Consider the following 25,086-nt stretch of genomic DNA (forward strand, 5'->3'; position numbering starts at 1 on the left):
GAAAGACTTTGCTCATCACATGTGATGCATCCCCGTGTGGTGTTGGGGCCGTCCTGTCCCACAAGATGGAGAAGAGGGCCGAGCGGCCGATAGCTTTCGCCTGCCGCACATTGACTGCAGCGGAAAGAAAGTACGCGCAGATCGAGAAGGAGTGCCTGATAGTGGTCTTTACGGTGAAACATTTCCATCAGTACGTATATGGCCGCCACTTCACTATCGTGACTGATCATAAGCATCTGCTGGGACTTTTCAGAGAGGATAAGCCAATGCCGCCCATTGCTTCCGCACGGATCCAGCGCTGGGCTTTGTTGCTTGCTGCATATGAGTATTCTCTGGAGCACAAACCAGGAACCCGGATAGGGAATGCCGACGCACTGAGCCGACTGCCTTTATCGACCGGCCCCATGTCGCCCCACCATGACCGGTGAGGTGGTTGCAACCCTAAATGTTATGGACTCCTTGCCTGTCACTGCATCACAGATCCGTGAGTGGACCCAGACGGAGCCAGTCCTGTCAAAGGTTCAGCACATAGTCCTGTATGGTGGGCAGCATTACAGCTCCCAGGCGAGTTGTGGACATTTTCCTCCAAGCTGTCCGAATTCAGCGTGCAATATGTCATCCTTTTGTGGGGGACGCGTGTGATTGTCCCGAAAAAAGGACAGGAGCTGATACTGAGAGACTTGCACAATGGGCATCCAGGTGTGACCAAAATAAAAATGTTGGCCCGACACCGACATTGAGAAGGTGGCCCAAAACTGCTCCATTTGCCAGGAGCATCAGAAACTTCCGCCGGCCGTGCCCCTACATCGCTGGGAATGGCCAGGGCGGCCTTGGCCCGCTTGCATGCAGATTTCGCCGGCCCTTTTCAAGGATCCATGTTCCTGCTATTAATCGACGCCCAGTCTAAATGGCTAGAGGTGCATAAGATGGGAGGCACAACGTCCTGCGCAACAATCGAGAAGATGCGTTTGTCTTTCAGTACGCATGGCCTCTCCGAGGTGCTGGTCACGGACAACGGCACTCCATTCACAAGTGAGGAGTTTGCGAGGTTCATAAAGATAAACGGCATACGCCATATCTGCACTGCCCCTTACCATCCGGCTTCAAATGGGTTGACGGAGCACGCAGTGCAGACAATCAAACGAGGCCTAATGAAGCAGTCTTCCGGGTCAATGGACACGAGACTGGTTTTCGTTTTCATATAGGACCACCCCCCATGCGGTGACTGGAGTAGCTCCCGCAGAACTCCTAATGGGCCGGAGACTTCACACCCGCCTTAGCATGGTTCTCCCGGACATTGGCACGCCGCACACACGAATGGCAAGGACATGGTTTTTCTCGTCATCGGCCGATTCGGCAGTTTGCACCCGGTGACCCACTGTTCGTTCGGAATTTTGCTGGTAGTGCCCAGTGGGTCCCTGGCGTAATCTTTCGGCAAACGGGCCCTATCTCTTACCAGGTGCAAGCCCAGGGTCGTGTCCAGCGCAAACATGTCCAGAAGACTATCCCTTCCAAAAATTCCCCGTCCCAGGAGCTCACTTCTACAGCCACAGAGACCAGACACAATGGAAAGTATTCCTCACAATCTTCCTCTGGTGCCTCACTCAAAGCCTGCGCAGGTCGTGACAGAACCGCGTGGAGATAAAGACGCCAAGATGACGGAGGCAGCAGACTCTGACTCCGATATGGAGACACAAGACACCTCAGAGGGCGAATCCTTGGGCCCGCGGATGTACAACCGTTGCGCCGTTCATCACAGAAGGGCCAGTCTCCATCTCGTTACACGCCGCCCGATCTAGCGCCTTATGCAAATGGTGTCCGGCCTGTGGCAAAACGAGTCCGACGCCCCCCTTCGCCAGGGACTTTGGTGGATTCTTTGGACTTTGGGGGGGGGGGGGGGGATGTTATAACTGCCTGCTTACCATTGGCTGGGGACTAATGACAATCCCACAATCCTATGGGAGTATGAGCTTCCCCAATTGGGGGGGGGGGGGGGGGGGTGGAGAAATCATTAGCAGACTCCTGCATAAATAGAGCTGGCCAGTTTGGAACCAGTAGAGTGGAGCAAGCAGCAAGGGAAGTTGCTGCTGTGTATATATATGCAATTGTAAATAAATGTTATTTCTTTGTAGCCTGAAAACTCGTGCTGGATTCTTCGTGGCCCTCACAAAAGACACTAATAAAGATTATTAGCCTCCTTCAGAGTGATTTGGACAAATTGAGTAACTGCCTTTTGTTCTGGGAATTGCAGAGCATAATTAAGAGACAGAAGCATGCAAGCTGGATTCCTACATTGGCTCAAAGGAAGATGGAAGATCTTCTGTTACACATTCTGGACTTTATAAGATGGTTACATTTTTAAATGTCGCCTTTAAGTCAAGTAAACATTTAATTTGTTCAGAGGGGGTGGAAACCTCTTCTGAAATTTACTGGGAGATAAGCCCATGTGTCCTGGTTACCACAGAGCCTAGGTCAAAACATATTCAAAGTAAGGTGCAAGTTTCTGCAGACACTGAGTGACACAGAGGAGGTGTGGGGGAAAAGAGACCAGCAATAGCTACTATGATATTAAGTTGGAACAAAGCACCATTTTCAGATTAACCACCCTGTAGAGATAAGGAGATTGCTTGTGTGAAGAAACAAAGTTTGTGGGATTGCAATAATCAAGGAATCGCTTGCATATACCTTTCTACTGGAAGGCAATTTGGTTGCTTTTTTTCCTGATACTCCATTTCAGTATGCTCAGGCAATGCGTAAAGCAGACTTTGTTTAAAAAAAACCCCAAAAAATTCACCCTAAGACAGGAAGACCCTGTCAAAGCTGGGAGGCATTTTGGACTTAAATGCAAGACTACATTTCTGCTGAGGGTGCAGTGTAATATATAAACATGCCACAGTGGTTTTCCAGTATGTTAAGAGGTTGTTGTTGTTTCGTGCATTGGTTACTGCTATCTCAAATCTAGTTGATGTTGATTTCAGTTTGTTTGTTCCAGTAAAAGTCTTAAAAATGTGAAATTTTGTCATGTGGTTCTTCACTTTGATCACTGGAAATTCATATCTCTATTTAAAAGTTGTTGGTTTCTACAGTGCTCTTAACAGAGGAAACCCCCTCTTCAGCTAAAGTGAATGTAATTCAAAGGACAACTGGAAAGAGACAGCCAAAAAAAAAGCAGAGGCTTTTTTGGATCTTCTCACTGAAGTTCAGAGTACCAAATTAATGATTAAAACAGGGGACCGAAGAAAGACTTCCCTCTTCCAGATTGTCTATTCTTCAAGCCAACTGTACCGGAAACTGGTTTCTCCACACCTGCAGCCAGTAAAGCAAATGGTAGGAATGAGAGTGCAAAGAAGCCAAACTATGCACAGCAGCATAAGATTATCACACAGAACTCTTCTGCACTGAATTCCAATGAAAGCTCCAACAACATAAAAGCCAAGTCAATGCGATCACTGCCACTGGGTGTTGATGTCACCCAGAGGTCAATGAACAAAGGTTGGAAAAATGATCTAGAGATTGACATGCCGAAACTGTACGACATTAGCAGAATGAAAATACTCCTGATCCAACTTTGGTGGCAGAATGTGATATAGAAACATACATAGAAAATAGAAGCAGGAGGAGGCTATTTTGCCCTTCGAGCCTGCTTCGCCATTCATTGTCATGGCGAATCATCATTCGGGGCCTCACGGTAGCATGGTGGTTAGCATCAATGCTTCACAGCTCCAGGGTCCCAGGTTCGATTCCCGGCTGGGTCACTGTCTGTGTGGAGTCTGCACGTCCTCCCCGTGTGTGCGTGGGTTTCCTCCGGGTGCTCCGGTTTCCTCCCACAGTCCAAAGATGTGCGGGTTAGGTGGATTGGCCATGCTAAATTGCCCGTAGTGTAAGGTTAATGGGGGGGATTGTTGGGTTACGGGTATGTGGGTTTAAGTAGGGTGATCATTGCTCGGCACAACATCGAGGGCCGAAGGGCCTGTTCTGTGCTGTTCTATGTTCTAATACCCTGATCCCACCTCTTCCCTCCTCCCCATATCCTTTGCGCCCTTTAGCCCAAGAGCTTTATCTAATTCTTTCTTGAAATCACACAACATTTTGGCCTCAACTACATTGTGATAGTGAATTCCAGAGATTTACCACTTTCTGGGTGAAGAGATGATTCCTCACCTCAGTCCTAAAAGGTTTATCCATTATTCTCAAACTATGATCTCTAGCTCTGGACTCTCCCCACCATTGGGAACATTATTTTTGAATCTATCCTGTTTAATCCCGTTAGAATTTTATTTGTTTCTGTGAGATCCCCTCTCACTCTTTTGAACTCCAATAAATATAAGCCTAACTGACTTAATCTCTCTTCATATGACAGTGCTGCCATCCCAGGAATCAGCATGGTAAACCTTTGCTGCACTCCTTCCATAGCAAGAATATCCTTCCTCAGATAAGGACACCAAAACTGCACTTAATACTCCCATACAACTGCAGTAAAACATCTCTATTCCTATACTCAAATCCTCTCACTATGAAGGCTCGTATACCATTTGCCTTCTTTACTGCCTGCTTTACCTGCGTGCTTATTTTCAGTGACTGATGCGCAAGGACAGCAAGGTCTCGTGGAGTATCCACATCTCTCAATTTACACCCATTTGAATAATAATCTGCCTTCCTACTTTTGCTACAAAAGTGGATAACCTCACATTTATCCATATTATGCTGCATTTTCCATGCATATGCCCACTCACTCAGCCTGTCCAAATCCTAATGAAGCATGTTATCAATAGCCCGAAGAGTACCTTTTTATCTTCTCCGACAACACCATTATCCACTGGCCATTCAAGAGAGACATTCATCACACAAAGGGTGGGAAAATTGTGGAACTCACACCCAAACAAGAGTAGAATTTACTGACCTAATTAATAATTTAAAATCTGAGATTGGAGGAGCTTTGCTACATCAGGGAAGGGTCATTAGAGGCAAGACAAGTAAATGAAGTTAGGATTCAGGTCAGCCATAATCCTACATGATAGTGTAATTTATGTTGCTGTGTTGCACAATGTGAAAACAATGAATTCCTATGTCACAGCCTTCATGTTATGGTGCCATGAAGATTACTAAATTACAGCAGAGCGTCAGTATGTGGACAGATTTAATTGAGATCGCAAACTGTTTAAGAATCATCAAATAAATGGAAAATAAATCTGTTTAGAACAAAAATGTCATAAATTGTGCTGCCAACGATGATGAAGATTGCTTACAATCTTTGCTCAGCAGGCTCCAGCAAATGTCCACCACCACAGATGCAATGCAAGAACCAATACACAGGGAATCTTTCATATATCCCCAGGCATCCTTGTGTCCAGCTGCAGTCTGGGAAAACGTTAAAAGCATTTAACTGCTTGAACTTGAAGCAAAGAACAGGTGCTGTCTTCCAGATAAGTGGTACCTGGTTTGAAAACAGAAGGACGTGTTCAGCTGGCAGCTGCAAGAAATGAGCGAAAGGCAAAGGGTGAACTGAGGCGGCAGGGATCGCAATGTCAATGGCATCAAAGGTCAAGGACTAGTGTGTACACCACTCAATTACTTTCTCCCTTCAACCCCCCCCCCATTTTCTTGTCACTATCCTCCTCTCCAATCTCCAGCAGTCTGCTTACCATATCCTTCTGTTCCTTTCTCTATCTAAACTCGCGCCTCTCCAATCCCCAGCAATCTCTTTTTTTCCCCCACTGGTGAGAAATATGCCCTTAAGTAGAATGTTTGAAATCCAAACAATTTCAATATGCCGAGTGATGTTTCTTGCTTAAAAGCTGAAGGAACATGTGCAAAGGTTGGTTCTATTTGCCACTTCAAGAGCTGAAAAGTAAACAAATGGTGGATCAAAAGAAAATCAGTTTTCACCAAGCAGAATTATGACATTTCTGAGGAAATTCATCTGGATTTACAATGCCAGAGATAGCGCTCTAGTTCTACAAATATCCTCTTAAGCACCTTTAGTGTTTTTCTCCATTTTTCTTCCCAATTATAGTGCACAGCAACACTAACTTCCATGTTTAATGCAAGCTGTTTCAACATTCAAATATGAATCCTCAGTTTGCTGTCACATTACTGCATGCATTGTGTGTTCCTTTCCTTTGTGAAGCAACTCCTGTTTTTAAATCGTCCTTCCACAACTGCAGTGGTTCATACTTCCACTGTGGGATTTTTCTTCGATGTGATTTAGTTTTTCAGACCACATGCTCCCAAACATGCACTATTTTAATATCCATCTGAGCTGTTTGACTGGCTTCATCCTTAGTAACATATGGGAAGGAATCTGTTTATTCTTGAATGTGATCAACATTCCCGCAATAATATTGTTCAATCGTATTAATCAGCCTTCCATGCGTTGATGGGTTGTGTTGGGGACTGAAAAGGCCATTGGAGAACTGGAGCAGGGATAGGGGATGGTCATGGCATCTGGCCAATGATGTGAAGCGGCAGTGGTGGGGTAACCCCATGCTATGTGTGGCAATGAAATTATCCAGATGTGCATGTATGCTAGATAATTTCTGTCTCTGATGGTCTCTGGTGGCAAACGCGTGGATGGCAGACTGTGCTACTGTGCCCCTCTGCATGCTCTTCTTCTTCCTCTAAGGAAGAGAGTTGTATCAAACCTCCACTATCATCCAGTTTACGGCCTCTTTGTATGGTCATTTGTGTAGTGTGCAGCAGACAACCACATATGGGAGCATCCTGGCTGGCTGGCACTAAAAACAAGCACCTGACTGGTCAAGGCAGAGAAAGCACATGATTTGCTCAGAATGTGTTACATGGCGGCTCTGCTTGCAGTATCTCTCTGCCTTTGTGTCTTCGCATCAGGCAGAGGCAGGAGCCACCTCTTCAGGCTTATCCTGTCCATTATCCCCCAGCAGCCATCCACAGAGAAGTAGCATCTGGAACTCTCCCAGGATGAAGGAAGTATGACAACTGCGCAGAACAAAACAGATACACTTCTTATAGTTTATGAATCAGCTGGACATTCAGGAAGTGGAAGTCAATTGTAACCGGCGATTCCACACAATTAATGCTCAGCCTGCACACAAAATTTGTTCCTGAGGCTTTGTACTGGATGTTAGTATTCCACACCACCATACACTTGCATTTCCTCACCTCACCTCCTCTTAGTAAATCACAGAGTCCTCTTCTACTTGAGCCAACTACAAAAAATTAAATTTGCTGAGTATTCACAGACTCGGTAAAGTGGGCATCGCAGTTTACATCTCTGAAAATCAGACAGTTAACGCAAAGTGACATTGATAAAACATTGATAATTCTGGATCAAGTTTATTTTGTGCTACGTTTCTCACTTGCATAGGATGACTCAAATCTATCCAAGTTGCCACATGAGGTCACACATTGAGTACCTTCAGTTTACCTGACCACGACAGTTCCTACACTTTGCCCAGATCGTGTTCTCAGCCAAAAACACAGTCGATGGCACTGGATAGCACAGGAACAAGAAGCTGGCCAATTTGTAACCATATACTCTAGGGACACTGAGGGAAGCTGTCGTATCCAACAACTGCTCAATCTCAGATGAGTGAAACCAATGATCACACCCACAAATTTCTTGTCTGATTGGCCTGTAATAACACTATTTTATGCGTGTAGCCAGCACACTGGCAGAACAAAACACAATATGTGACTTGTGTCCTGTGAGAGATAAGTTAAAATGCAGCATATTTTGCTCACACTGAAGACACGTTATATCAGTGACATGAAGCCACTATTAAGCAGGTACCCAGGTTGTATCATTTTTAAATCAAGTTCAAAAACACATTAATCCCGATCCCTGTAATACACAATATGCTGTTCTTGAAATTAACTGTTTGATGTGAAACAACAGGAATGGTTTATCATACAAAGAACGGTTAACCAAAGAGCTTGGGAATGTGTAGTTAGACAGAATGAATCAAAATATTTGGCATCATTTGGTTAGTGGAACCTTGAAATATTTACACTGATTGAGTAAGAAACACAGTATTGCAACACCCTGCACCTTGCTAACGAAGCAATGTTTCTGAAGTCAGCTACACAAGCAGCTTCAATCCTGCTCTCCATTCATGGTTTTTGAGCCAGTAGAGTTGTTAGTTTAATCTTCCCATCCATGGATGCTGTCAGGCAAGTCCCACAATCCATTGCAGTGCACCAATCGACAGTGACCACGGGTGCTCGGTGACCTCCGAGTGACAGGCAAGGTTCCAACATTTGCTCTGTATTCGTCAGCTAGAAAACAGATAGGTCGCTGGAGTCAATAGGCATATTGAATCTAGAGTCTCACTTATTCGTCTATCAACTTTAGCCCATCCCCATTCAGTTATTCCTTGTGTCAGATAGATTAACCGTAAAACCAAACACTTGTCATTCCCAGTGTCTGTTAAAGAAAATGGGGATCTCTGATCTCAAAAGGCAGTACGAATGGTATACTCTAACAGAATCAAATATTAACACTAAATGTGAGATAAATTGCAAATCTGCAGTATCACTTGAAGATATCAACATTCCATTAGGACAGGATGCATATTTTCAAACATGTAACGGATAAATTAAGGAGCTGAAATGTACTAGCAAGCACTCTCATCTTATTCATTTTATAACCTTGTCACCGAGACATCGGGGTAGACACTGTAGCTCTAGCCATCTGCCTTGGCTCCCGATACCTTTAATAATCGCTTATTGTCACAAGTAGGCTTCAGTGACGTTACTGTGAAATGCCGCTAGACGCCACATTCCGGCACCTATTCGGGGAGGCCTGTAGAGGAATTGAACCCGCGTATTACAAGCTAGCTGTTTAGCCCACTGTGCTAAATTGAATTATAGCCTTCACTAGCAAAAGTCTATCAATCTCAGATTTTAGATTAATTCATGGAATCCCTACAAACAGAAAGAGGCCATGTGGCCCATTGAGTTTGCACCGACCCTTTCTGTGCCCCTCCTGCCCCATCCCCGTAACCCCATCCAACCTTTGTACATTAAGGGGCAATTTAGAGTGGCCAATCCATCTAACCCGCACATCTTTGGGTGGAAACCGGAGCACCTGGAAGAAACCCACGCAGACATGGGGAGGATGTGCAAAATCCACAGTCACCCAAGGCTGAAATTGAACCTGGGTCCCTGGCTCGGAGAGGCAGCAGTGCTAACCACTGTGCCACCGTGCTGCTCTGAGACACTTGTGGCAGAGGATTCGACAATTACGTGAAGTGTTTCCTTGCTTCTCACTCAAATGGGTATTAAGCTTCCTTGTACTCAACTCCCCACTTGGAGAAGAAATGTTTCTACTCATCAATTCTTTTGAAACTCCTGTGAAAGCTGAATTAAATCATAAGAACATAAAACATGAGCTAGAGTAAGCTAGTCAGCTCTTTAGGTTGGCATGAATTGGAAAAACTAAGTCATGTCTGACTAATTTGATAAAATATTTTCAAGAGGTGACAAAAGGAGTGGACAGGAGAATGTCTATGGTTGTCACTTAAATAGATTTCCAGGAGCATTTGATAAAATCCTTCATCAAACATTGTGAGCTATAAATTGAAACTCATGAAATCGAAAGCAAATTATAAAAGAGTTTCTGCTGAGGGATTATGAGCAGCTAAGGGCCAAACTAAAAAGCAGAACCTCAATGATACTCATCTCTGGATTAAGTAAATACAGTCAGAGCGATGGATACAGCTCAAACACTGGTGTGGGAGAAATGGGTTTTGATTTATGGGACACTGGCACAGGTGCCAGGGAAAATGGGAGCTACTGATGGGACGGACTTTACATGAACCATGCTGGGACCAGTGTTCTGGCGAGTTGCATAACTAGGGTGATGTAAGAGGGCTTAAAACTAAATAGTGGGAAATGAAATGAAAATCGCTTGTCAGGAGTAGGCTTCAATGAAGTTACTGTGAAAAGCCTCTAGTCGCCACATTCCGGCGCCTGTTCGGGAAGGCTGGTACGGGAATTAAGCGGCTGTGCAAGGCAAATGTATCATAAATTAAAGGGCAACAAGGTACTAGAGCAGGGCAATTTGGGTAAAGATAACCAGAATGTACAGAGGCTACATCTGGGCCGCGAAGGCCGGCCGGCGTGGGCCGCGAAGGCCAGCCGGCGGTAAAAATGGGTCCCAAAAAACAAAGTTTGAAAACACTGGGCTACATGATACTGTCACCATACGCTGGCTATTGCAGTTTACACAGACTTCATTATCCTGCCACCATGTGCACGGTAGCAGAGTGTACGTAGATCCCAGTGACAATGTAAGCACTTGTATCAGTTGTTGAGCAGCACAGAGCCACAACACTGCTCAGAACAAAAAAAAAGGGCAGCTAATGGCCGATATCCATAGAAAGCTCTATTTTGGCACAGGCGACTCAGATCCATGTCAGAATCAATGAGTCAGCTACATATTGAGTGTGTTCTAAGGTTCTGCTTTTAGCTAATTGCTTCCCAAAATCTTAGGATTTTAAGAGTGCAGCCCAAGAACCCCTTTAAATTAAAATTTTACTTTAAAATTCTCTTGTTTTCTTCTCCTCGCTGACCATTTACTGTCTATTTACCTGCTCTCTACTTCCATGGCTTCAGCTTGTGCTTCCCATGGCCTAGCCATTTTGGACTTCATTTATTCCACTGCCAGCTCCTGCCTTTCACACCCAGACCAAGCCTGTTCCACTGCTCAATCATGGGAAGTCATAGAAGATGGCCAAAGGCTGGTGTCATTCTAATTTACATAGCCCAATAGATCACAGGGTAATTCCATCTCGAGACAGGGCAAATCAGCCCCAACACAATGCTTGGGGTAGAGGAAGAGGGCATCAGTCAGCCCGGAGCCTGTTCTCCTATAAAGATACACATCTGTTGTGCCTTGCTCCATATTCTTAAACATCCTTACCCGACAAATATGCATCAGCCCCGAAAATTTGAACTAACCCCCAGAATCAGTCTTTTTTTTTTCTTCTTTTATTATTATTAATTTAGTGTACCCAATTCATTTTTTCTAATTAAGGGGCTAAATTGCCCTTTAATCCACCGTGTTCAAACAACGACCTTATAATTAGTCTTTTAAGAGAATCAATGTGCCCTTGTTTTGGGCTCTCCAACAAGAGGAAATTGTTTATATATCAAATTACTTTACCATTTTAGATTACTTCAGCTTTCAAGTGAAAAGAAGGCAGAATTTCCCCTCATAATTTAATCATTTTACCCCAGTATTAGTGAATCTGTGCTGCACCCACTCCCAAGACCATCTATCCCAAAATGTGGTGCTCAGAACTGAATGCAATATTACTGAGGGGCTCTGAATCATAGAATTTACAGTGCAGAAGAGGCCATTCGGCCCATCAAGTCTACACGAGCTCTTGGAAAGAGCACCCTACCCAAGCACACACCCCCACCCTATCCCCATAACCCAGTAACCCCACCCAACACTAAGGGCAATTTTGGACACTAAGGGCAATTTATCATGGCCAATCCACCTAACCTGCACATCTTTGGACTGTGGGAGGAAACCGGAGCACCCGGAGGAAATCCACGCACACACAGGGAGAACGTGCAGACTCCGCACAGACAGTGACCCAAGCCCGGAATCGAACCTCGGACCCTGGAGCTGTGAAGCAATTGTGCTAACCACTATGCTACTGTGCTCTGATCAAAGCTCTGCAAAATTCACTGAACACGAATAATTTGACATCATGGGAATCATAACACTGAAATAATTCAAAATTAAAGGCTAGATTAGGTGGTGCTGATCATAGCCAGGCCAAGTAGAATAGAATACCTACAGTGCAGAAGGAGGCCATTCAGCCCATCGGGTCTGCACCGACATTCTGAACGAGAACCCTACGTAGGCCCACTCCCCTGCCCTAATTAATTAAGCAATTGAAATGTTATAATTAGGCTCAGTACCTGTGATATGGGAGGGGGAGAAAAGACAATCAGAAACCCTAGTCTTGGAGGCTATGTGAGAACATAGAACATACAGTGCAGAAGGAGGCCATTCGGCCCATCGAGTCTACACCGACCTGCTTAAGCCCTCACTTCCACCCTATCCCCGTAACCCAAAAACCTCATCTCACCTTTCTTTTTGGTCACTAAGGGCAATTTAGCATGGCCAATCCACCTAAACTGCACATCTTTGGACTGTGGGAGGAAACCGGAGCACCCGGAGGAAGCCCACGCAGACACAGGGAGAACGTGCAGACTCCACACAGGCAGTGACCCAGCTGGGAATCGAATCTGGGACCCTGGAGCTGTGAAGCCACAGTGCTATCCACTTGTGCTACCGCGCTGCCCCACGGTTACCCTTATTAGAAGCACATGTCACTCGAGTGACTAATACTCAACTATGATGCTGATTAGTGAGACACTGTGCCACATGCACTATCCAGATTTATATAGAAGGAATGGACACAGGGCTGGATTGGCAGAGGTTGAAGGAATGACCACAGGGATGGATTAGAACAAAGAACAAAGAAAATTACAGCACAGGAACAGGCCCTTCGGCCCTCCCAGCCTGGAGAGCTCAGGAGGTGGTCGTCAGGACTGGGGAAAAGAACTGGATGGTTGCAGATTACAGCCAAACCATAAACTGGTACATGCACCTTGATGTGTACCCCCTTCCCCGGATCGCAGACATACAAAGAACAAAGAAAAATACAGCACAGGGCTAGGCCCTTCGGCCCTCCCAGCCTGCGCCGATTCAGATCCTTTATCTAAACCTGTCGCCTATTTTCCAAGGATCTACTTCCCTCTGTTCCCCGCCCGTACATATATCTGTCCAGATGCATCTTAAATGATGCTATCATGCCCGCCTCTACCACCTCCGCTGGCAAAGTGTTCCAGGCACCCACCACCCTCTGCGTAAAAAACTTTCCACGCACATCTCCCTTAAACTTTCCCCCTCTCACCTTGAAATCGTGACCCCTTGTAACTGACACCCCCACTCTTGGGAAAAGCTTGTTGTCCATACCTCTCATAATTTTGTAGACCTCAATCAGGTCCCCCCTCAACCTCCGTCTTTCCAACGAAAACAATCCTAATCTACTCAACCTTTCTTCATAGCTAGCACCCTCCATACCAGGTAACATCCTGGTGAACCTCCTCTGCACCCTCTCTAAAGCATCCACATCCTTCTGGTAATGTGGCGACCAGAACTGCACGCAGTATTCCAAATGTGGCCTAACCAAAGTTCTAAACAACTGTAACATGACCTGCCAACTCTTGTACTCAATACCCTGTCCGATGAAGGCAAGCATGCTGTATGCCTTCTTGACCACTCTATCAACTGGCGTTGCCACCTTCAGGGTACAATGGACCTGAACTCCCAGATCTCTCTGCACATCAATTTTCCCCAAGACCCTTCCATTGACCATATAGTCCGCTCTTGAATTTGATCTTCCAAAATGCATCACCTCGCATTTGCCTGGATTGAACTCCATCTGCCATTTCTCTGCCCAACTCTCCAATCTATCTATATTTTGTTGTATTCTCTGACAGTCCTCCTCGCTATCTGCAACTCCACCAATCTTAGTATCATCTGCAAACTTGCTAATCAGACCACCTATACCTGCCTCCAGGTCATTTATGTAGATCACAAACAACAGTGGTCCGAGCACGGATCCCTGTGGAACACCACTAGTCACCCTTCTCCATTTTGAGACACTCCTTTCCACCACTACTCTGTCTCCTGTTGCCCAGCCAGTTCTTTATCCATCTAGCTAGTACACCCTGAACCCCATACGACTTCACTTTTTCCATCAACCTGCCATGGGAAACCTTATCAAACGCCTTACTAAAGTCCATGTATACGACATCTACAGCCCTTCCCTCATCAATTAACGTTGTCACTTCCTCAAAGAATTCTATTAGGTTTGTAAGACATGACCTTCCCGGCACAAATCCATGCTGCCTGTCACTGATAAGTCTATTTTCTTCCAGATGTGAATAGATCCTATCCCTCAGTATCTTCTCCAACAGTTTGCCTACCACTGACGTCAAGCTCACAGGTCTATAATTCCCTGGATTATCCCTGCTACCCTTCTTAAACAAAGGGACAACATTAGCAATTCTCCAGTCCTCCGGGACCTCACCCGTGCTCAAGGATGCTGCAAATGGCAGAGGTTGAAGGAATGACCACAGGGCTGGAGTGGCAGAGGTTGAAGGAATGGCCACAGGGCTGGATTGGCAGAGGTTGAAGGAATGGCCACAGGGCTGGATTGGCAGAGGTTGAAGGAAAGACCACAGGGCTGGAGTGGCAGAGGTTGGAGGAATGGCCACAGGGCTGGAGTGACAGAGGTTGAAGGAAAGACCACAGGGCTGGATTGGCAGATGTTGAAGGAATGGCCACAGGGCTGGATTGGCAGAGGTTGAAGGAAAGACCACAGGGCTGGATTGGCAGAGGTTGAAGGAATGACCACAGGGCTGGAGTGGCAGAGGTTGAAGGAATGGCCACAGGGCTGGATTGGCAGAGGTCACTCAGCAATAAGGAAATTGTATTTCAGGATGAAATCAGTCTTTCTGAAGAGGGAAGAAAGCAGGATAGGTGGTGAAATTATCACAAATATGGATGGAATAGTGTCTTACCTTCTGAATAATTCCACCACCAGAGGAACAAGTGAGAACATAGTGCCCCTCAGAGTCAAATGCAAACAACCTTCCACGGGGCACTTGCACTTGTTTATACCCGCTGTACCCGGATAGTACAAACGGACCAATCGCATCCGACTGCACTCCACATTCGGAAACCTTGACTCCGCTCTTATGAATGTTCCACTGAATGAACTAGATCAGCAAGACAATCAAAAACAAAAGACCAAAATCATTAGGCAGATCCACTAAAATCTGCATTGCTTAACTGGGTACATAAACCAATTTATTGCAACAATCTTCAAATTTATTGTAACTGTACCAGTGGACGTGGCGTGTCACATCAGCCCACAAGCACACAGATGGAGAGACAGATGCATGTACCCACGGTTGAAGAGAAACAGACGGATTTACCCAGAGACAAGATGGACTGACACATCTAGCCAGAGACAAGAGAGACAGACACATCTACCCAGAGACAAGAGAGAGAGACACATCTACCCAGAGACAAGATGGACTGACACATCGACCCAGAAACCAGATGGACTGACACATCTACCCAGAGGCAAGATGGACTGACACATTTACCCAGAGACAAGATGGACTGACACATCTACCCAGAGATAAGATGGGCTGACACATCGACCCAGAAACCAGATGGACTGACACATCTACCCAGAGGCAAGATGGACTGACACATCTACCCAGAGGCAAGATGGACTGACACATCTACCCAGAGGCAAGATGGACTGACACATCTACCCAGAGGCAAGATGGACTGACACATCTACCCAGAGGCAAGATGGACTGACACATCTACCCAGAGACAAGATTGACTGACACACCTACCCACAGAGAGGCAGACGACGGGTCTACCCAGAGACAAAGACACAGACAGATGTACCCGCAGACAGAGGAGTCAGTTGGATCTAACCACAGACAGAGACAACTACTGACAGATCTACCTACAGAGAGGGGGAGAGAGAGAGAGAAAGACAGACAGACGGGTCTACACAGAGAGTGACACAGACAGGTGGGTCTACCCACACACAGTGACAGGGAGAGAAATGGGGCTAAAAGTAGACAAGTCTCCTGGCCCTGATGGAATGCATCCCAGAGTGCTAAAAGAGATGGCTAGGGAAATTGCAAATGCACTAGTGATAATTTACCAACATTCACTGGACTCTGGGGTGGTCCCGGTGGATTGGAAATTAGCAAACGTGACACCACTATTTAAAAAAGGAGGTAGGCAGAAAGCGGGTAATTATAGGCCAGTGAGCTTAACTTCGGTAGTAGGGAAGATGCTGGAATCTATCATCAAGGAAGAAATAGCGAGGCATCTGGATGGAAATTGTCCCATTGGGCAGACGCAGCATGGGTTCATAAAGGGCAGGTTGTACGTAACTAATTTAGTGGAATCTTTCAAGGACATTAGCAATGCAGTAGATAACGGGGAGCCAATGAATGTGGTATATCTGGATTTCCAGAAAGCCTTTGACAAGGTGCCACACAAAAGGTTGCTGCATAAGATAAAGATACATGGCATTAAGGGTAAAGTATTAGCATGGATAGAGGATTGGTTAATTAATAGAAAGCAAAGAATGGGAATTAATGGGGGTTTCTCTGGTTGGCAATCAGTCGCTAGTGGTGTCCCTCAGGGATCAGTGTTGGGCCCACAATCTTTCACAATTTACATCGATGATTTAGAGTTGGGAACCAAGGGCAATGTGTCCAAGTTTGCAGACGACACTAAGATGAGTGGTAAAGCAAAAAGTGCAGAGGATACTGGAAGTCTGCAGAGGGATTTGGATAGGTTAAGTGAATGGGCTAGGGTCTGGCAGATGGAACACAATGTTGACAAATGTGAGGTTATCCATTTTGGTAGGAATAACAGCAAAAGGAATTATTATTTAAATGATAAAATATTAAAACATGCTGCTGTGCAGAGAGACCTGGGTGTGCTAATGCATGAGCCGCAAAAAGTTGGTTTACAGGTGCAACAAGTGGTTAAGAAAACAAATGGAATTTTGTCCTTCATTGCTAGAGGGATGGAGTTTAAGACTAGGGAGGTTATGCTTCAATTGTATAAGGTGTTAGTGAGGCCACACCTGGAGCATGGTGTTCAGTTTTGGTCTCCTTACCCGAGAAAGGATGTACTAGAGCTGAAGGGTGTGCAGAGGAGATTCACTAGGTTAATTCCAGAGCTGAAGGGGTTGGATTACGAGGAGAGGTTGAGTAGACTGGGACTGTACTCGTTGGAATTTAGAAGGATGAGGGGGGATCCTATAGAAACATATAAAATTATGAAGGGAATAGATAGGATAGATACGGGCAGGTTGTTTCCACTGGCGGGTGAAAGCAGAACTAGGGGACATAGCCTCAAAACAAGGAGATGTAGATTTAGGACGGAGTTTAGGAGGAACTTCTTCACCCAAAGGGTTGTGAATCTATGGAATTCCTTGCCCAGTGAAGCAGTTGAGGCCCCTTCATTAAATGTTTTTCAGATAAAGATAGATGGTTTTTTGAAGAATAAAGGGATTAAGGGTCATGGTGATCGGGCCGGAAAGTGGAGCTGAGTCCACAAAAGATCAACCATGATCTCATTGAATGGCTCGAGGGGCCATATGGCCTACTCCTGCTCCTAGTTCTTATGTGACACAGACAGATAGATCTACCCACAGACAGGCGAGACACAGACAGATGGATCTCCCAATGACAGAGGAGACGGGCAGTTCCAACCAGAGAATGAAAGACAGAAAGGCAGACAGGTGCACACAAGCCGGCATCCAGCCAGCCAGACGCGTGCCGGGCAGCCAGCCAGCCAGTCGCGGGCGGGCAGCCAGCCAGCCAGTCGCGGGCGGGCAGCCAGCCAGCCAGTCGCGGGCGGGCAGGCAGCCAGCCAGTCGCGGGCGGGCAGGCAGCCAGCCAGTCGCGGGCGGGCAGGCAGCCAGCCAGACGCGGGCGGGCAGGCAGCCAGCCAGACGCGGGCGGGCAGGCAGCCAGCCAGACGCGGGCGGGCAGGCAGCCAGCCAGACGCGGGCGGGCAGGCAGCCAGCCAGACGCGGGCGGGCAGGCAGCCAGCCAGACGCGGGCGGGCAGGCAGCCAGCCAGACGCGGGCGGGCAGGCAGCCAGCCAGACGCGGGCGGGCAGGCAGCCAGCCAGACGCGGGCGGGCAGGCAGCCAGCCAGACGCGGGCGGGCAGGCAGCCAGCCAGACGCGGGCGGGCAGCCAGCCAGCCAGACGCGGGCGGGCAGCCAGCCAGCCAGACGCGGGCGGGCAGCCAGCCAGCCAGACGCGGGCGGGCAGCCAGCCAGCCAGACGCGGGCGGGCAGCCAGCCAGCCAGACGCGGGCGGGCAGCCAGCCAGCCAGACGCGGGCGGGCAGCCAGCCAGCCAGACGCGGGCGGGCAGCCAGCCAGCCAGACGCGGGCGGGCAGCCAGCCAGCCAGACGCGTGCGGGCAGCCAGCCAGCCAGACGCGTGCGGGCAGCCAGCCAGCCAGACGCGTGCGGGCAGGCAGCCAGCCAGACGCGTGCGGGCAGGCAGCCAGCCAGACGCGTGCGGGCAGGCAGGCAGGCAGCCAGAAAGGCAGACAGGTGCACACAAGCAGGCAGACAGGCAGCCATTCGGGTGCGGGCAGGCCGGCATGCGGCCCGACGCTCGGGTGCGGCCAGGCAGACAGTCAGCCCGATGCGTGCAGGCAGCCAGTCAGCCCGACGCAGGCAGGCAGCCAGCCAGCCAGACGCGTGCAGGCAGCCAGCCAGCCAGACGCAGGCAGGCAGTCAGCCTGACGCGGGCAGGCCGACTGGGGCCATGCAGGCAGGCCGGTCAGCAGACAGATGTGCAGGTGGGCAGACCGGCGACATGCAGGTGGGCCGGCTGGCAGGCGCGGATGAATGCGGCTGGCAGGCGCGGAAGAATGCAGACAGGCACAGGTGTACGCAGACAGGCGCGGACGCACGCAGACAAGCGTGCACAAAGGCAGACATGTCCCCCACCCACGTTTCCCTGTTTAGCGGTTGTCCCATTACCTTTCCATCTTCACCAATACTGTAAACCGAGTTTTCATCATAGCTGAATTCCACTGAATAAACCTCCCCAGAATGTGCATGCCAACTCATGGCACAATCGTATCGCTGCATGTCTGAAACACATCAATTAAAACACACCGACTCTTCAGAATTCGTGGAAGGAAGAGAGAGAGAAGTCAGATTCCTCTCTGGGGTTTGGGCAGTAAACCTGAAGTGTGGTTTCAAAGTCTGATACAAAAAAAAATACTCATCTTACCGAAGAGTCGGATGATCCCGTCAGCAGCTCCAGTCACCAGTAGATTTCCATTATGGTTGAAAGCCGTGCAGTTAATAGCAATGGGCTCCGGGTCCAGAGAAAACTGGTGCTGCAGAAAAAGAAGTCATCTTACTGGAAACGATATGAAGCTGCAAAAACGACAACTTCCATCCACTTCTATCAGTCAGCAAGCTGGCCGAGTTAGATTTACCTCCCAGCACAGCTCACACCCCAGGCTAATTCGAGTCTCACTGTCCAGATCATGAAAATATATTAAACACAACTGTCAAGAAAGTACATTTATTTTGGGGACAGGGGACGGGGAGGAGAATGGCCATCAGAGGTTGGAGTGTCCACACTTAGTTTTTGAAATACTTTACAGTAAGGTGTTTGAAAGTTTTTGAAATACTTTACAGTAAGGTGAGAATAAACACACCATGGCAGGAGTAGCTTGGTGTGATCTCCCAGAGTCCAGTTTGGATAGTTTCCAGTGTGGAATTTTAACGTGCTTGATCACCACTGCTGGCCTTGCCGCCCTGGGACCCGCTGGTATGCTCATTTTGAGCATCTAAACGACCCACAAAAAGCACAAGACGGCCGTGGTCTGCGGAGACCAGATACCTATTAATATCAGGCTTACAGTAGACCTAACGCAAAAGTTACTACAAATTTTTGATGACAACTGAGCGAGCCTAGTTTTATTGACTATTTCCAGCTTTGGCTGTTGCACGATTGTTCCATCACGGTTTCTTTGATGGGAACCAGACCTCCTCCTTGGTGGTGCAAGTGAGATTTTGCTGATATATATATGACACTTTCACTGTCGCACTGACGGTTGGGAGGGCGACCTCCTCCTGAGATTTACGAGTTTGGTTCTGCCACGTATCAATGCAAAGATTTATGCATGAAACACTGTTATTTTTTGGCTATATACTTTACAGCTTGATATTGCCGGGTGGCAACACAGCATTTACGTTTTTCTTTGTTTTTCCTGATCTCCACCGCAGGTCCCCTCCCTCGCTGTGCTTCATTGTCGGATGTTACATTTTGTCATGAGTGACATAAAAGCTTGGACGTGGCACCCTTCAGGTGTTTCAAAATAGCAAAGCCAATCAGGGACCAGGACTAAGGTGTGGGGGACGGGGGGAAAGAAAGAAGCCAAAAAGAAAATGCTGAAAAATCTCAGCAGGTCTGGCAGCATCTGTAGGGAGAGAAAAGAGCTAACATTTCGAGTCCAGATGACCATCTGAAAGAAAGTAGTGTCCGGTAATAACATTTGACCACCTAGATCCCCTTGGCTTCCCTTCAGTGAGCACAACGATTCCTCTCTAAATAGTCCCAGGCAATCCTTGTCTAACCTTTCATTAAACTTTATCCTCAAGATGAGAACATTGTCAGGAAGGGCACATGTATTGCCCACCCATACTCCCCTTAAGCAAAGTGATGCTTGTCCTTCTTGAGCCATCCATTGTGGCTCACAAAATTTAAATTGCTAAGGCTAGTACCATAACCCACAGCATTCTATTTCTCCAGAGTGCATCATTCTGGTATATTACCTGCTGCTTCATGGTTTTCGTATCCCACAGGAGGAGATTGCCTGGAACCAGATTTGCTCCTTTATCTCCGGTTTCCAGCACCGTCACTGGTTTGATGCTTGGCGCAGCCGAGGAGCAAACAAACGATGTACCGCTTGGACTACAAGCTAGAGACAAAATTCTGGTTGGAAGAAAGACAAGCAACAAGTTAGGAAACTTTCCAGGGCACCTCCTACTGACATTAAACAGATCAAAAATTTCCCAGAGTTATCTGGGATACCAGGCTAGAGGTTAGATCAACAGAAAAGTGTGACAGGCATTTCAGGTGATATTTCAGAATATTCAGAAGTAAATTCCTACTATAAATAAAAATTCTAGAGAGAGGACCCCACCATACATGGTTAAATAAAGTCAGGGAAAGCATCAAACTTGAACAAAAAGCATATTGTTGTGTAATGATGAGTAACAGGTTAGATGATTGGCCAGAATATAAAGAACAGCAAGGGCAGCATGGGTGGCACAGTGGTTATCACTGCTGCCTCACCGCCGAGGACCAGGGTTCGATCTCATCCCCGTGTCACTGTCTGTGTGGAGTTTGCACGTTCTCCCCGTGTCATCATGGGTCGCACCCCCACAATCTAAGATGTGCAGGGTAGGTGGATTGGCCACACTAAATTGCCCCTAATTGGAAAAAAAAAAGAATTGGGTACTCTAAATTTATATTAAAAAAATGTAAAGAACAACAGGGAATGACTATCCAGGAGAAAGAAAATCGAGTACGATAGGAAGCTAGTTAGAAATGTAAAAACGGAGAGGACTTCCGGTCGGCAAGCGGAGCGGTCGCACGGCGAGGGGCTCCCGCAGGGTAACGAAGTCGGGGCCTTTCTCTCCGCAGCGGCAAAGAGCAGGGAAGGGAAGACCCCCCCCCCCCCACCCCCAAACAAACCTGTCGCCGGAGGATCCACGGCGGCGGCAGCGGTTCGGCGGCGGCGGCAGGTCAACGCAGGCCAGGAACGGTAGCGGCCAGGATCGAAGCAGGACACAGCTGACGGCAGCGACCTAACCACCCCCACCGGGAGGACGCGGGGTGCTAAGTGCGGGAGCCCGAACAGAGCAGCGGGGACCGAGCAGCGGCGACCGACCCAACGCCCCCCCCCCCCCCCCCCCCCCCAAACCGGCAGCGACCACCACAAGGCAAGGCCAAAGAGACTGCACAAAAGCCTCACTCTCTCTCTCTTGGGTGAGTAGGGAAAGGAAGAAAAAAAAAAGGACTTTTATTTAAAAAAAACAAAAGAAAACTGTTAAAGAGAGAGGGGTATATATACTATTTTCTCTCTTTTTACACTCTCTCCCATCCAAAGTAAGCCCACCTGAGAGGAGTTGCATAAAAGAGGGGGGGGGGAAATAAATAATTAATAAATAAATAAAATAAAGTGGTAAAGGAAAGAAGGGAAGAGAGGGGGGGGGGGTAAAAAAAAAAGGAAGAGACAAAAAAATAAAAAAATACAATAAAAATAGGGTGCGGAAAAGAAAAACAAGGGGAGAAGAAAAGGTGAAAGGGAAGGGGGATAAAAAAAACGGCAGTAGGGAGCCAAGGGAGAGGAGACACCAGAAGCAGATGGGACAAGGGGCAAGCCAGCTCAGGCGAGCGAATCAGCACACGAAGCAGCGGAACGGATGTATCACTGCATCAAAAAGAGCTGGACAGACAGGTCCCCTCTCCCCCGGGGCTAGAAGGGGGCTGGAATTGGAAGGCAGCCTTTACTGAGGTGCTGAGGGAGCAGCTGCAGGCAATCAAGGCAGAGGTGAAAGCAGATGCAGAGGCCGCAGTACAGGCAGCAGTGGCCAGGGCCATGTCAGGGGTGCAGCAGGCTCTGACCAGATTGGAGGAGAAAGTGGATGCCCACGGGGAGAAACTGGAAGCCCAGGAGGTGACCATTAAGGAGCTAGAGAAAGCAGCGACCGATATGAGCGACCGGGTCACGGCCCTGGAGAGGGAAGTGGCGTGACTGGCCTGAAGGGCAGGGTAGATGACCAGGAAAACCACTCGAGAAGGCAAAATGTAAGGATAGTGGGCCTGCCAGAGGAGATAGAGGGTAGAAACCCCACAGCATATGTGGCTGCGATGCTGGGCAACTTAGTGGGGAGGAAAGCTTTCCCCATCCCACCGGAAATGGACAGAGCACATCGGTCGCTGCGCCCGAAGCACAAGGCAGGGGAACAACCGAGAACAGTCATAGCTAAACTGCACCGGTACCGGGATAGGGAGACAATCCTGCGCTGGGCCAAGGAAAATAGAGCTTGCAATTGGGAAGGGCACGCCGCCGAATCTATGAGGATCTTGGAGCAGACATAACTAAGAGACGGGCTGAGTTCAACAGAGCGAAGGCAGCTCTCCACAGGAGCAAAGAAAGGGATGGAGGAGTGAACTCCAGACACTCGAGAAGTGACCCATGAGGGAGCAGAAGTGTGGAGCAGAGGGATTCAGACTCCAGACACTTGGGAAGTGACTTGTAAGGGAGCAGCGGGGTGGAGCAGCGAACTCCAGACACTTGGGCGCTGAGCTGTGAGAAGCAGCGCTATCCAGACTCCAGACACTCGGGAGCTGAGCTGTGAAGGAGCAGCGGGGTGGAGCAATGCAATCCAGACTCCAGACACTCGGGAGCTGAGCTGTGAGGGAACATCGCGATCCAGACTCCAGACACTCGGGAGCTGAGCGGTGAGGGAGCAGCGCTATCCAGACTCCAGACACTCGGGAGCTGAGCTGTGAGGGAACAGCACGATCCAGACTCCAGACACTCGGGAGCTGAGCTGTGAAGGAGCAGCGGGGTGGAGCAACGCAATCCAGACTCCAGACACTCAGGAGATGAGCTGTGAGGGAGCAGAGGGGTGAAGGAGCAGTGCGCTTCAGACTCCAGACACTCGGGAGCTGAGCTGTGAAGGAGCAGCACGCTTCAGACTCCAGACACTCAGGAGATGAGCTGTGAGCGAGCAGAGGGACGGAGCAACGCGATCCAGACTCCAGACACTCGGGAACCGAGCTGTGAAGGAGCAGCACGCTTCAGACTCCAGACACTTGGGAGCTGAGCTGTGAGGGAGCAGCGCGATCCAGACTCCAGACACTCGGGAGCTGAGCGGTGAGGGAGCAGCGCTATCCAGACTCCAGACACTCGGGAGCTGAGCTGTGAGGGAACAGCACGATCCAGACTCCAGACACTCGGGAGCTGAGCTGTGAAGGAGCAGCGGGGTGGAGCAACGCAATCCAGACTCCAGACACTCAGGAGATGAGCTGTGAGGGAGCAGAGGGGTGAAGGAGCAGTGCGCTTCAGACTCCAGACACTCGGGAGCTGAGCTGTGAAGGAGCAGCACGCTTCAGACTCCAGGCACTCAGGAGGTGAGCTGTGAGCGAGCAGAGGGACGGAGCAACGCGATCCAGACTCCAGACACTCGGGAACCGAGCTGTGAAGGAGCAGCACGCTTCAGACTCCAGACACTTGGGAGCTGAGCTGTGAGGGAGCAGCGCGATCCAGACTCCAGACACTCGGGATTTGAGCTGTGAAGGAGCAGCGCAATCCAGACTCCAGACACTCGGGAGCTGAGCTGTGAAGGAGCAGCAGGACGGAGCAACGCGATTCAGACTCCAGACACTCGGGAGCTGAGCTGTGAAGGAGCAGCACGCTTCAGACTCCAGACACTCGGGAGCTGAGCTGTGAAGGAGCAGCACGCTTCAGACTCCAGACACTCGGGAGCTGAGCTGTGAAGGAGCAGCACGCTTCAGACTCCAGACACTCGGGAGCTGAGCTGTGAAGGAGCAGCACGCTTCAGACTCCAGACACTCGGGAGCTGAGCTGTGAGGGAGCAGCGCGATCCAGACTCTAGACACTCGGGAGCCGAGCTGTGAAGGAGCAGCGGGGTGGAGCAACGCGATCCAGACTCCAGACACTCGGGAACCGAGCTGTGAAGGAGCAGCGGGGTGGAGCAACGCAATCCAGACTCCAGACACTCGGGAGATGAGCTGTGAGGGAATAGAGGGATTCAGACTCCAGGCACTCAAAAAGTGACTTGTGAGGGAGCAGTGGAATTTTTTTTTTTCATAGAATTTACAGTGCAGAAGGAGGCCATTCGGCCCATCGAGTCTGCACCGGCTCTTGGAAAGAGCACCCTACCCAAGGTCAACACCTCCACCCTATCCCCATAACCCAGTAACCCCACCCAACACTAAGGGCAATTTTGGACACTAAGGGCAATTTATAATGGCCAATCCACCTAACCTGCACATCTTTGTGACTGTGGGAGGAAACCGGAGCACCCAGAGGAAACCCACGCACACACGGGGAGGATGTGCAGACTCCGCACAGACAGTGACCCAAGCCGGAATCGAACCTGGGACCCTGGAGCTGTGAAGCGATTGTGCTAACCACAATGCTACCGTGCTGCCCCACGGAATGGAGCAGTCAACTCCAGACACTCGGGAGCTGAGGGCAGAACAGTGAAATCCAGACTCCAGACATTTGCGAGCTGAGATGTGAGGGAGCAGCAGGGTGGAGCAGAGCAATTCAGACTCCAGACAGTCGAGAAGTGACCCATGAGGGAGCAGAGCAATTCAGACTCCAGACAGTCGAGAAGTGACCCATGAGGGAGCAGAGGGATTCAGACTCCAGACACTTGGGAAG

The 25,086-nt window shown here is 48.7% G+C and overlaps 1 protein-coding gene across 1 annotated transcript in view; it reads right to left on the reverse strand.

Annotated features, from left to right (window-relative positions):
• Nucleotides 1–7,275: 7,275 nt before the first annotated feature.
• The window catches only part of wdr91 (WD repeat domain 91), a gene marked incomplete at its 5' end in the record, with an annotated part of 78,430 nt that continues 60,619 nt past the window's right edge, over nt 7,276–25,086 (reverse strand). The window contains 5 exon segments of the mRNA XM_038780323.1: nt 7,276–8,253; nt 14,590–14,787; nt 18,623–18,735; nt 18,879–18,987; nt 20,435–20,594. Coding sequence (XP_038636251.1) covers nt 8,089–8,253; nt 14,590–14,787; nt 18,623–18,735; nt 18,879–18,987; nt 20,435–20,594 — 745 coding nt within the window.

The sequence above is a fragment of the Scyliorhinus canicula genome, chromosome 20 (genome assembly GCF_902713615.1).
Source record: "Scyliorhinus canicula chromosome 20, sScyCan1.1, whole genome shotgun sequence".
NCBI classification, from domain to species: Eukaryota; Metazoa; Chordata; class Chondrichthyes; order Carcharhiniformes; family Scyliorhinidae; genus Scyliorhinus; species Scyliorhinus canicula.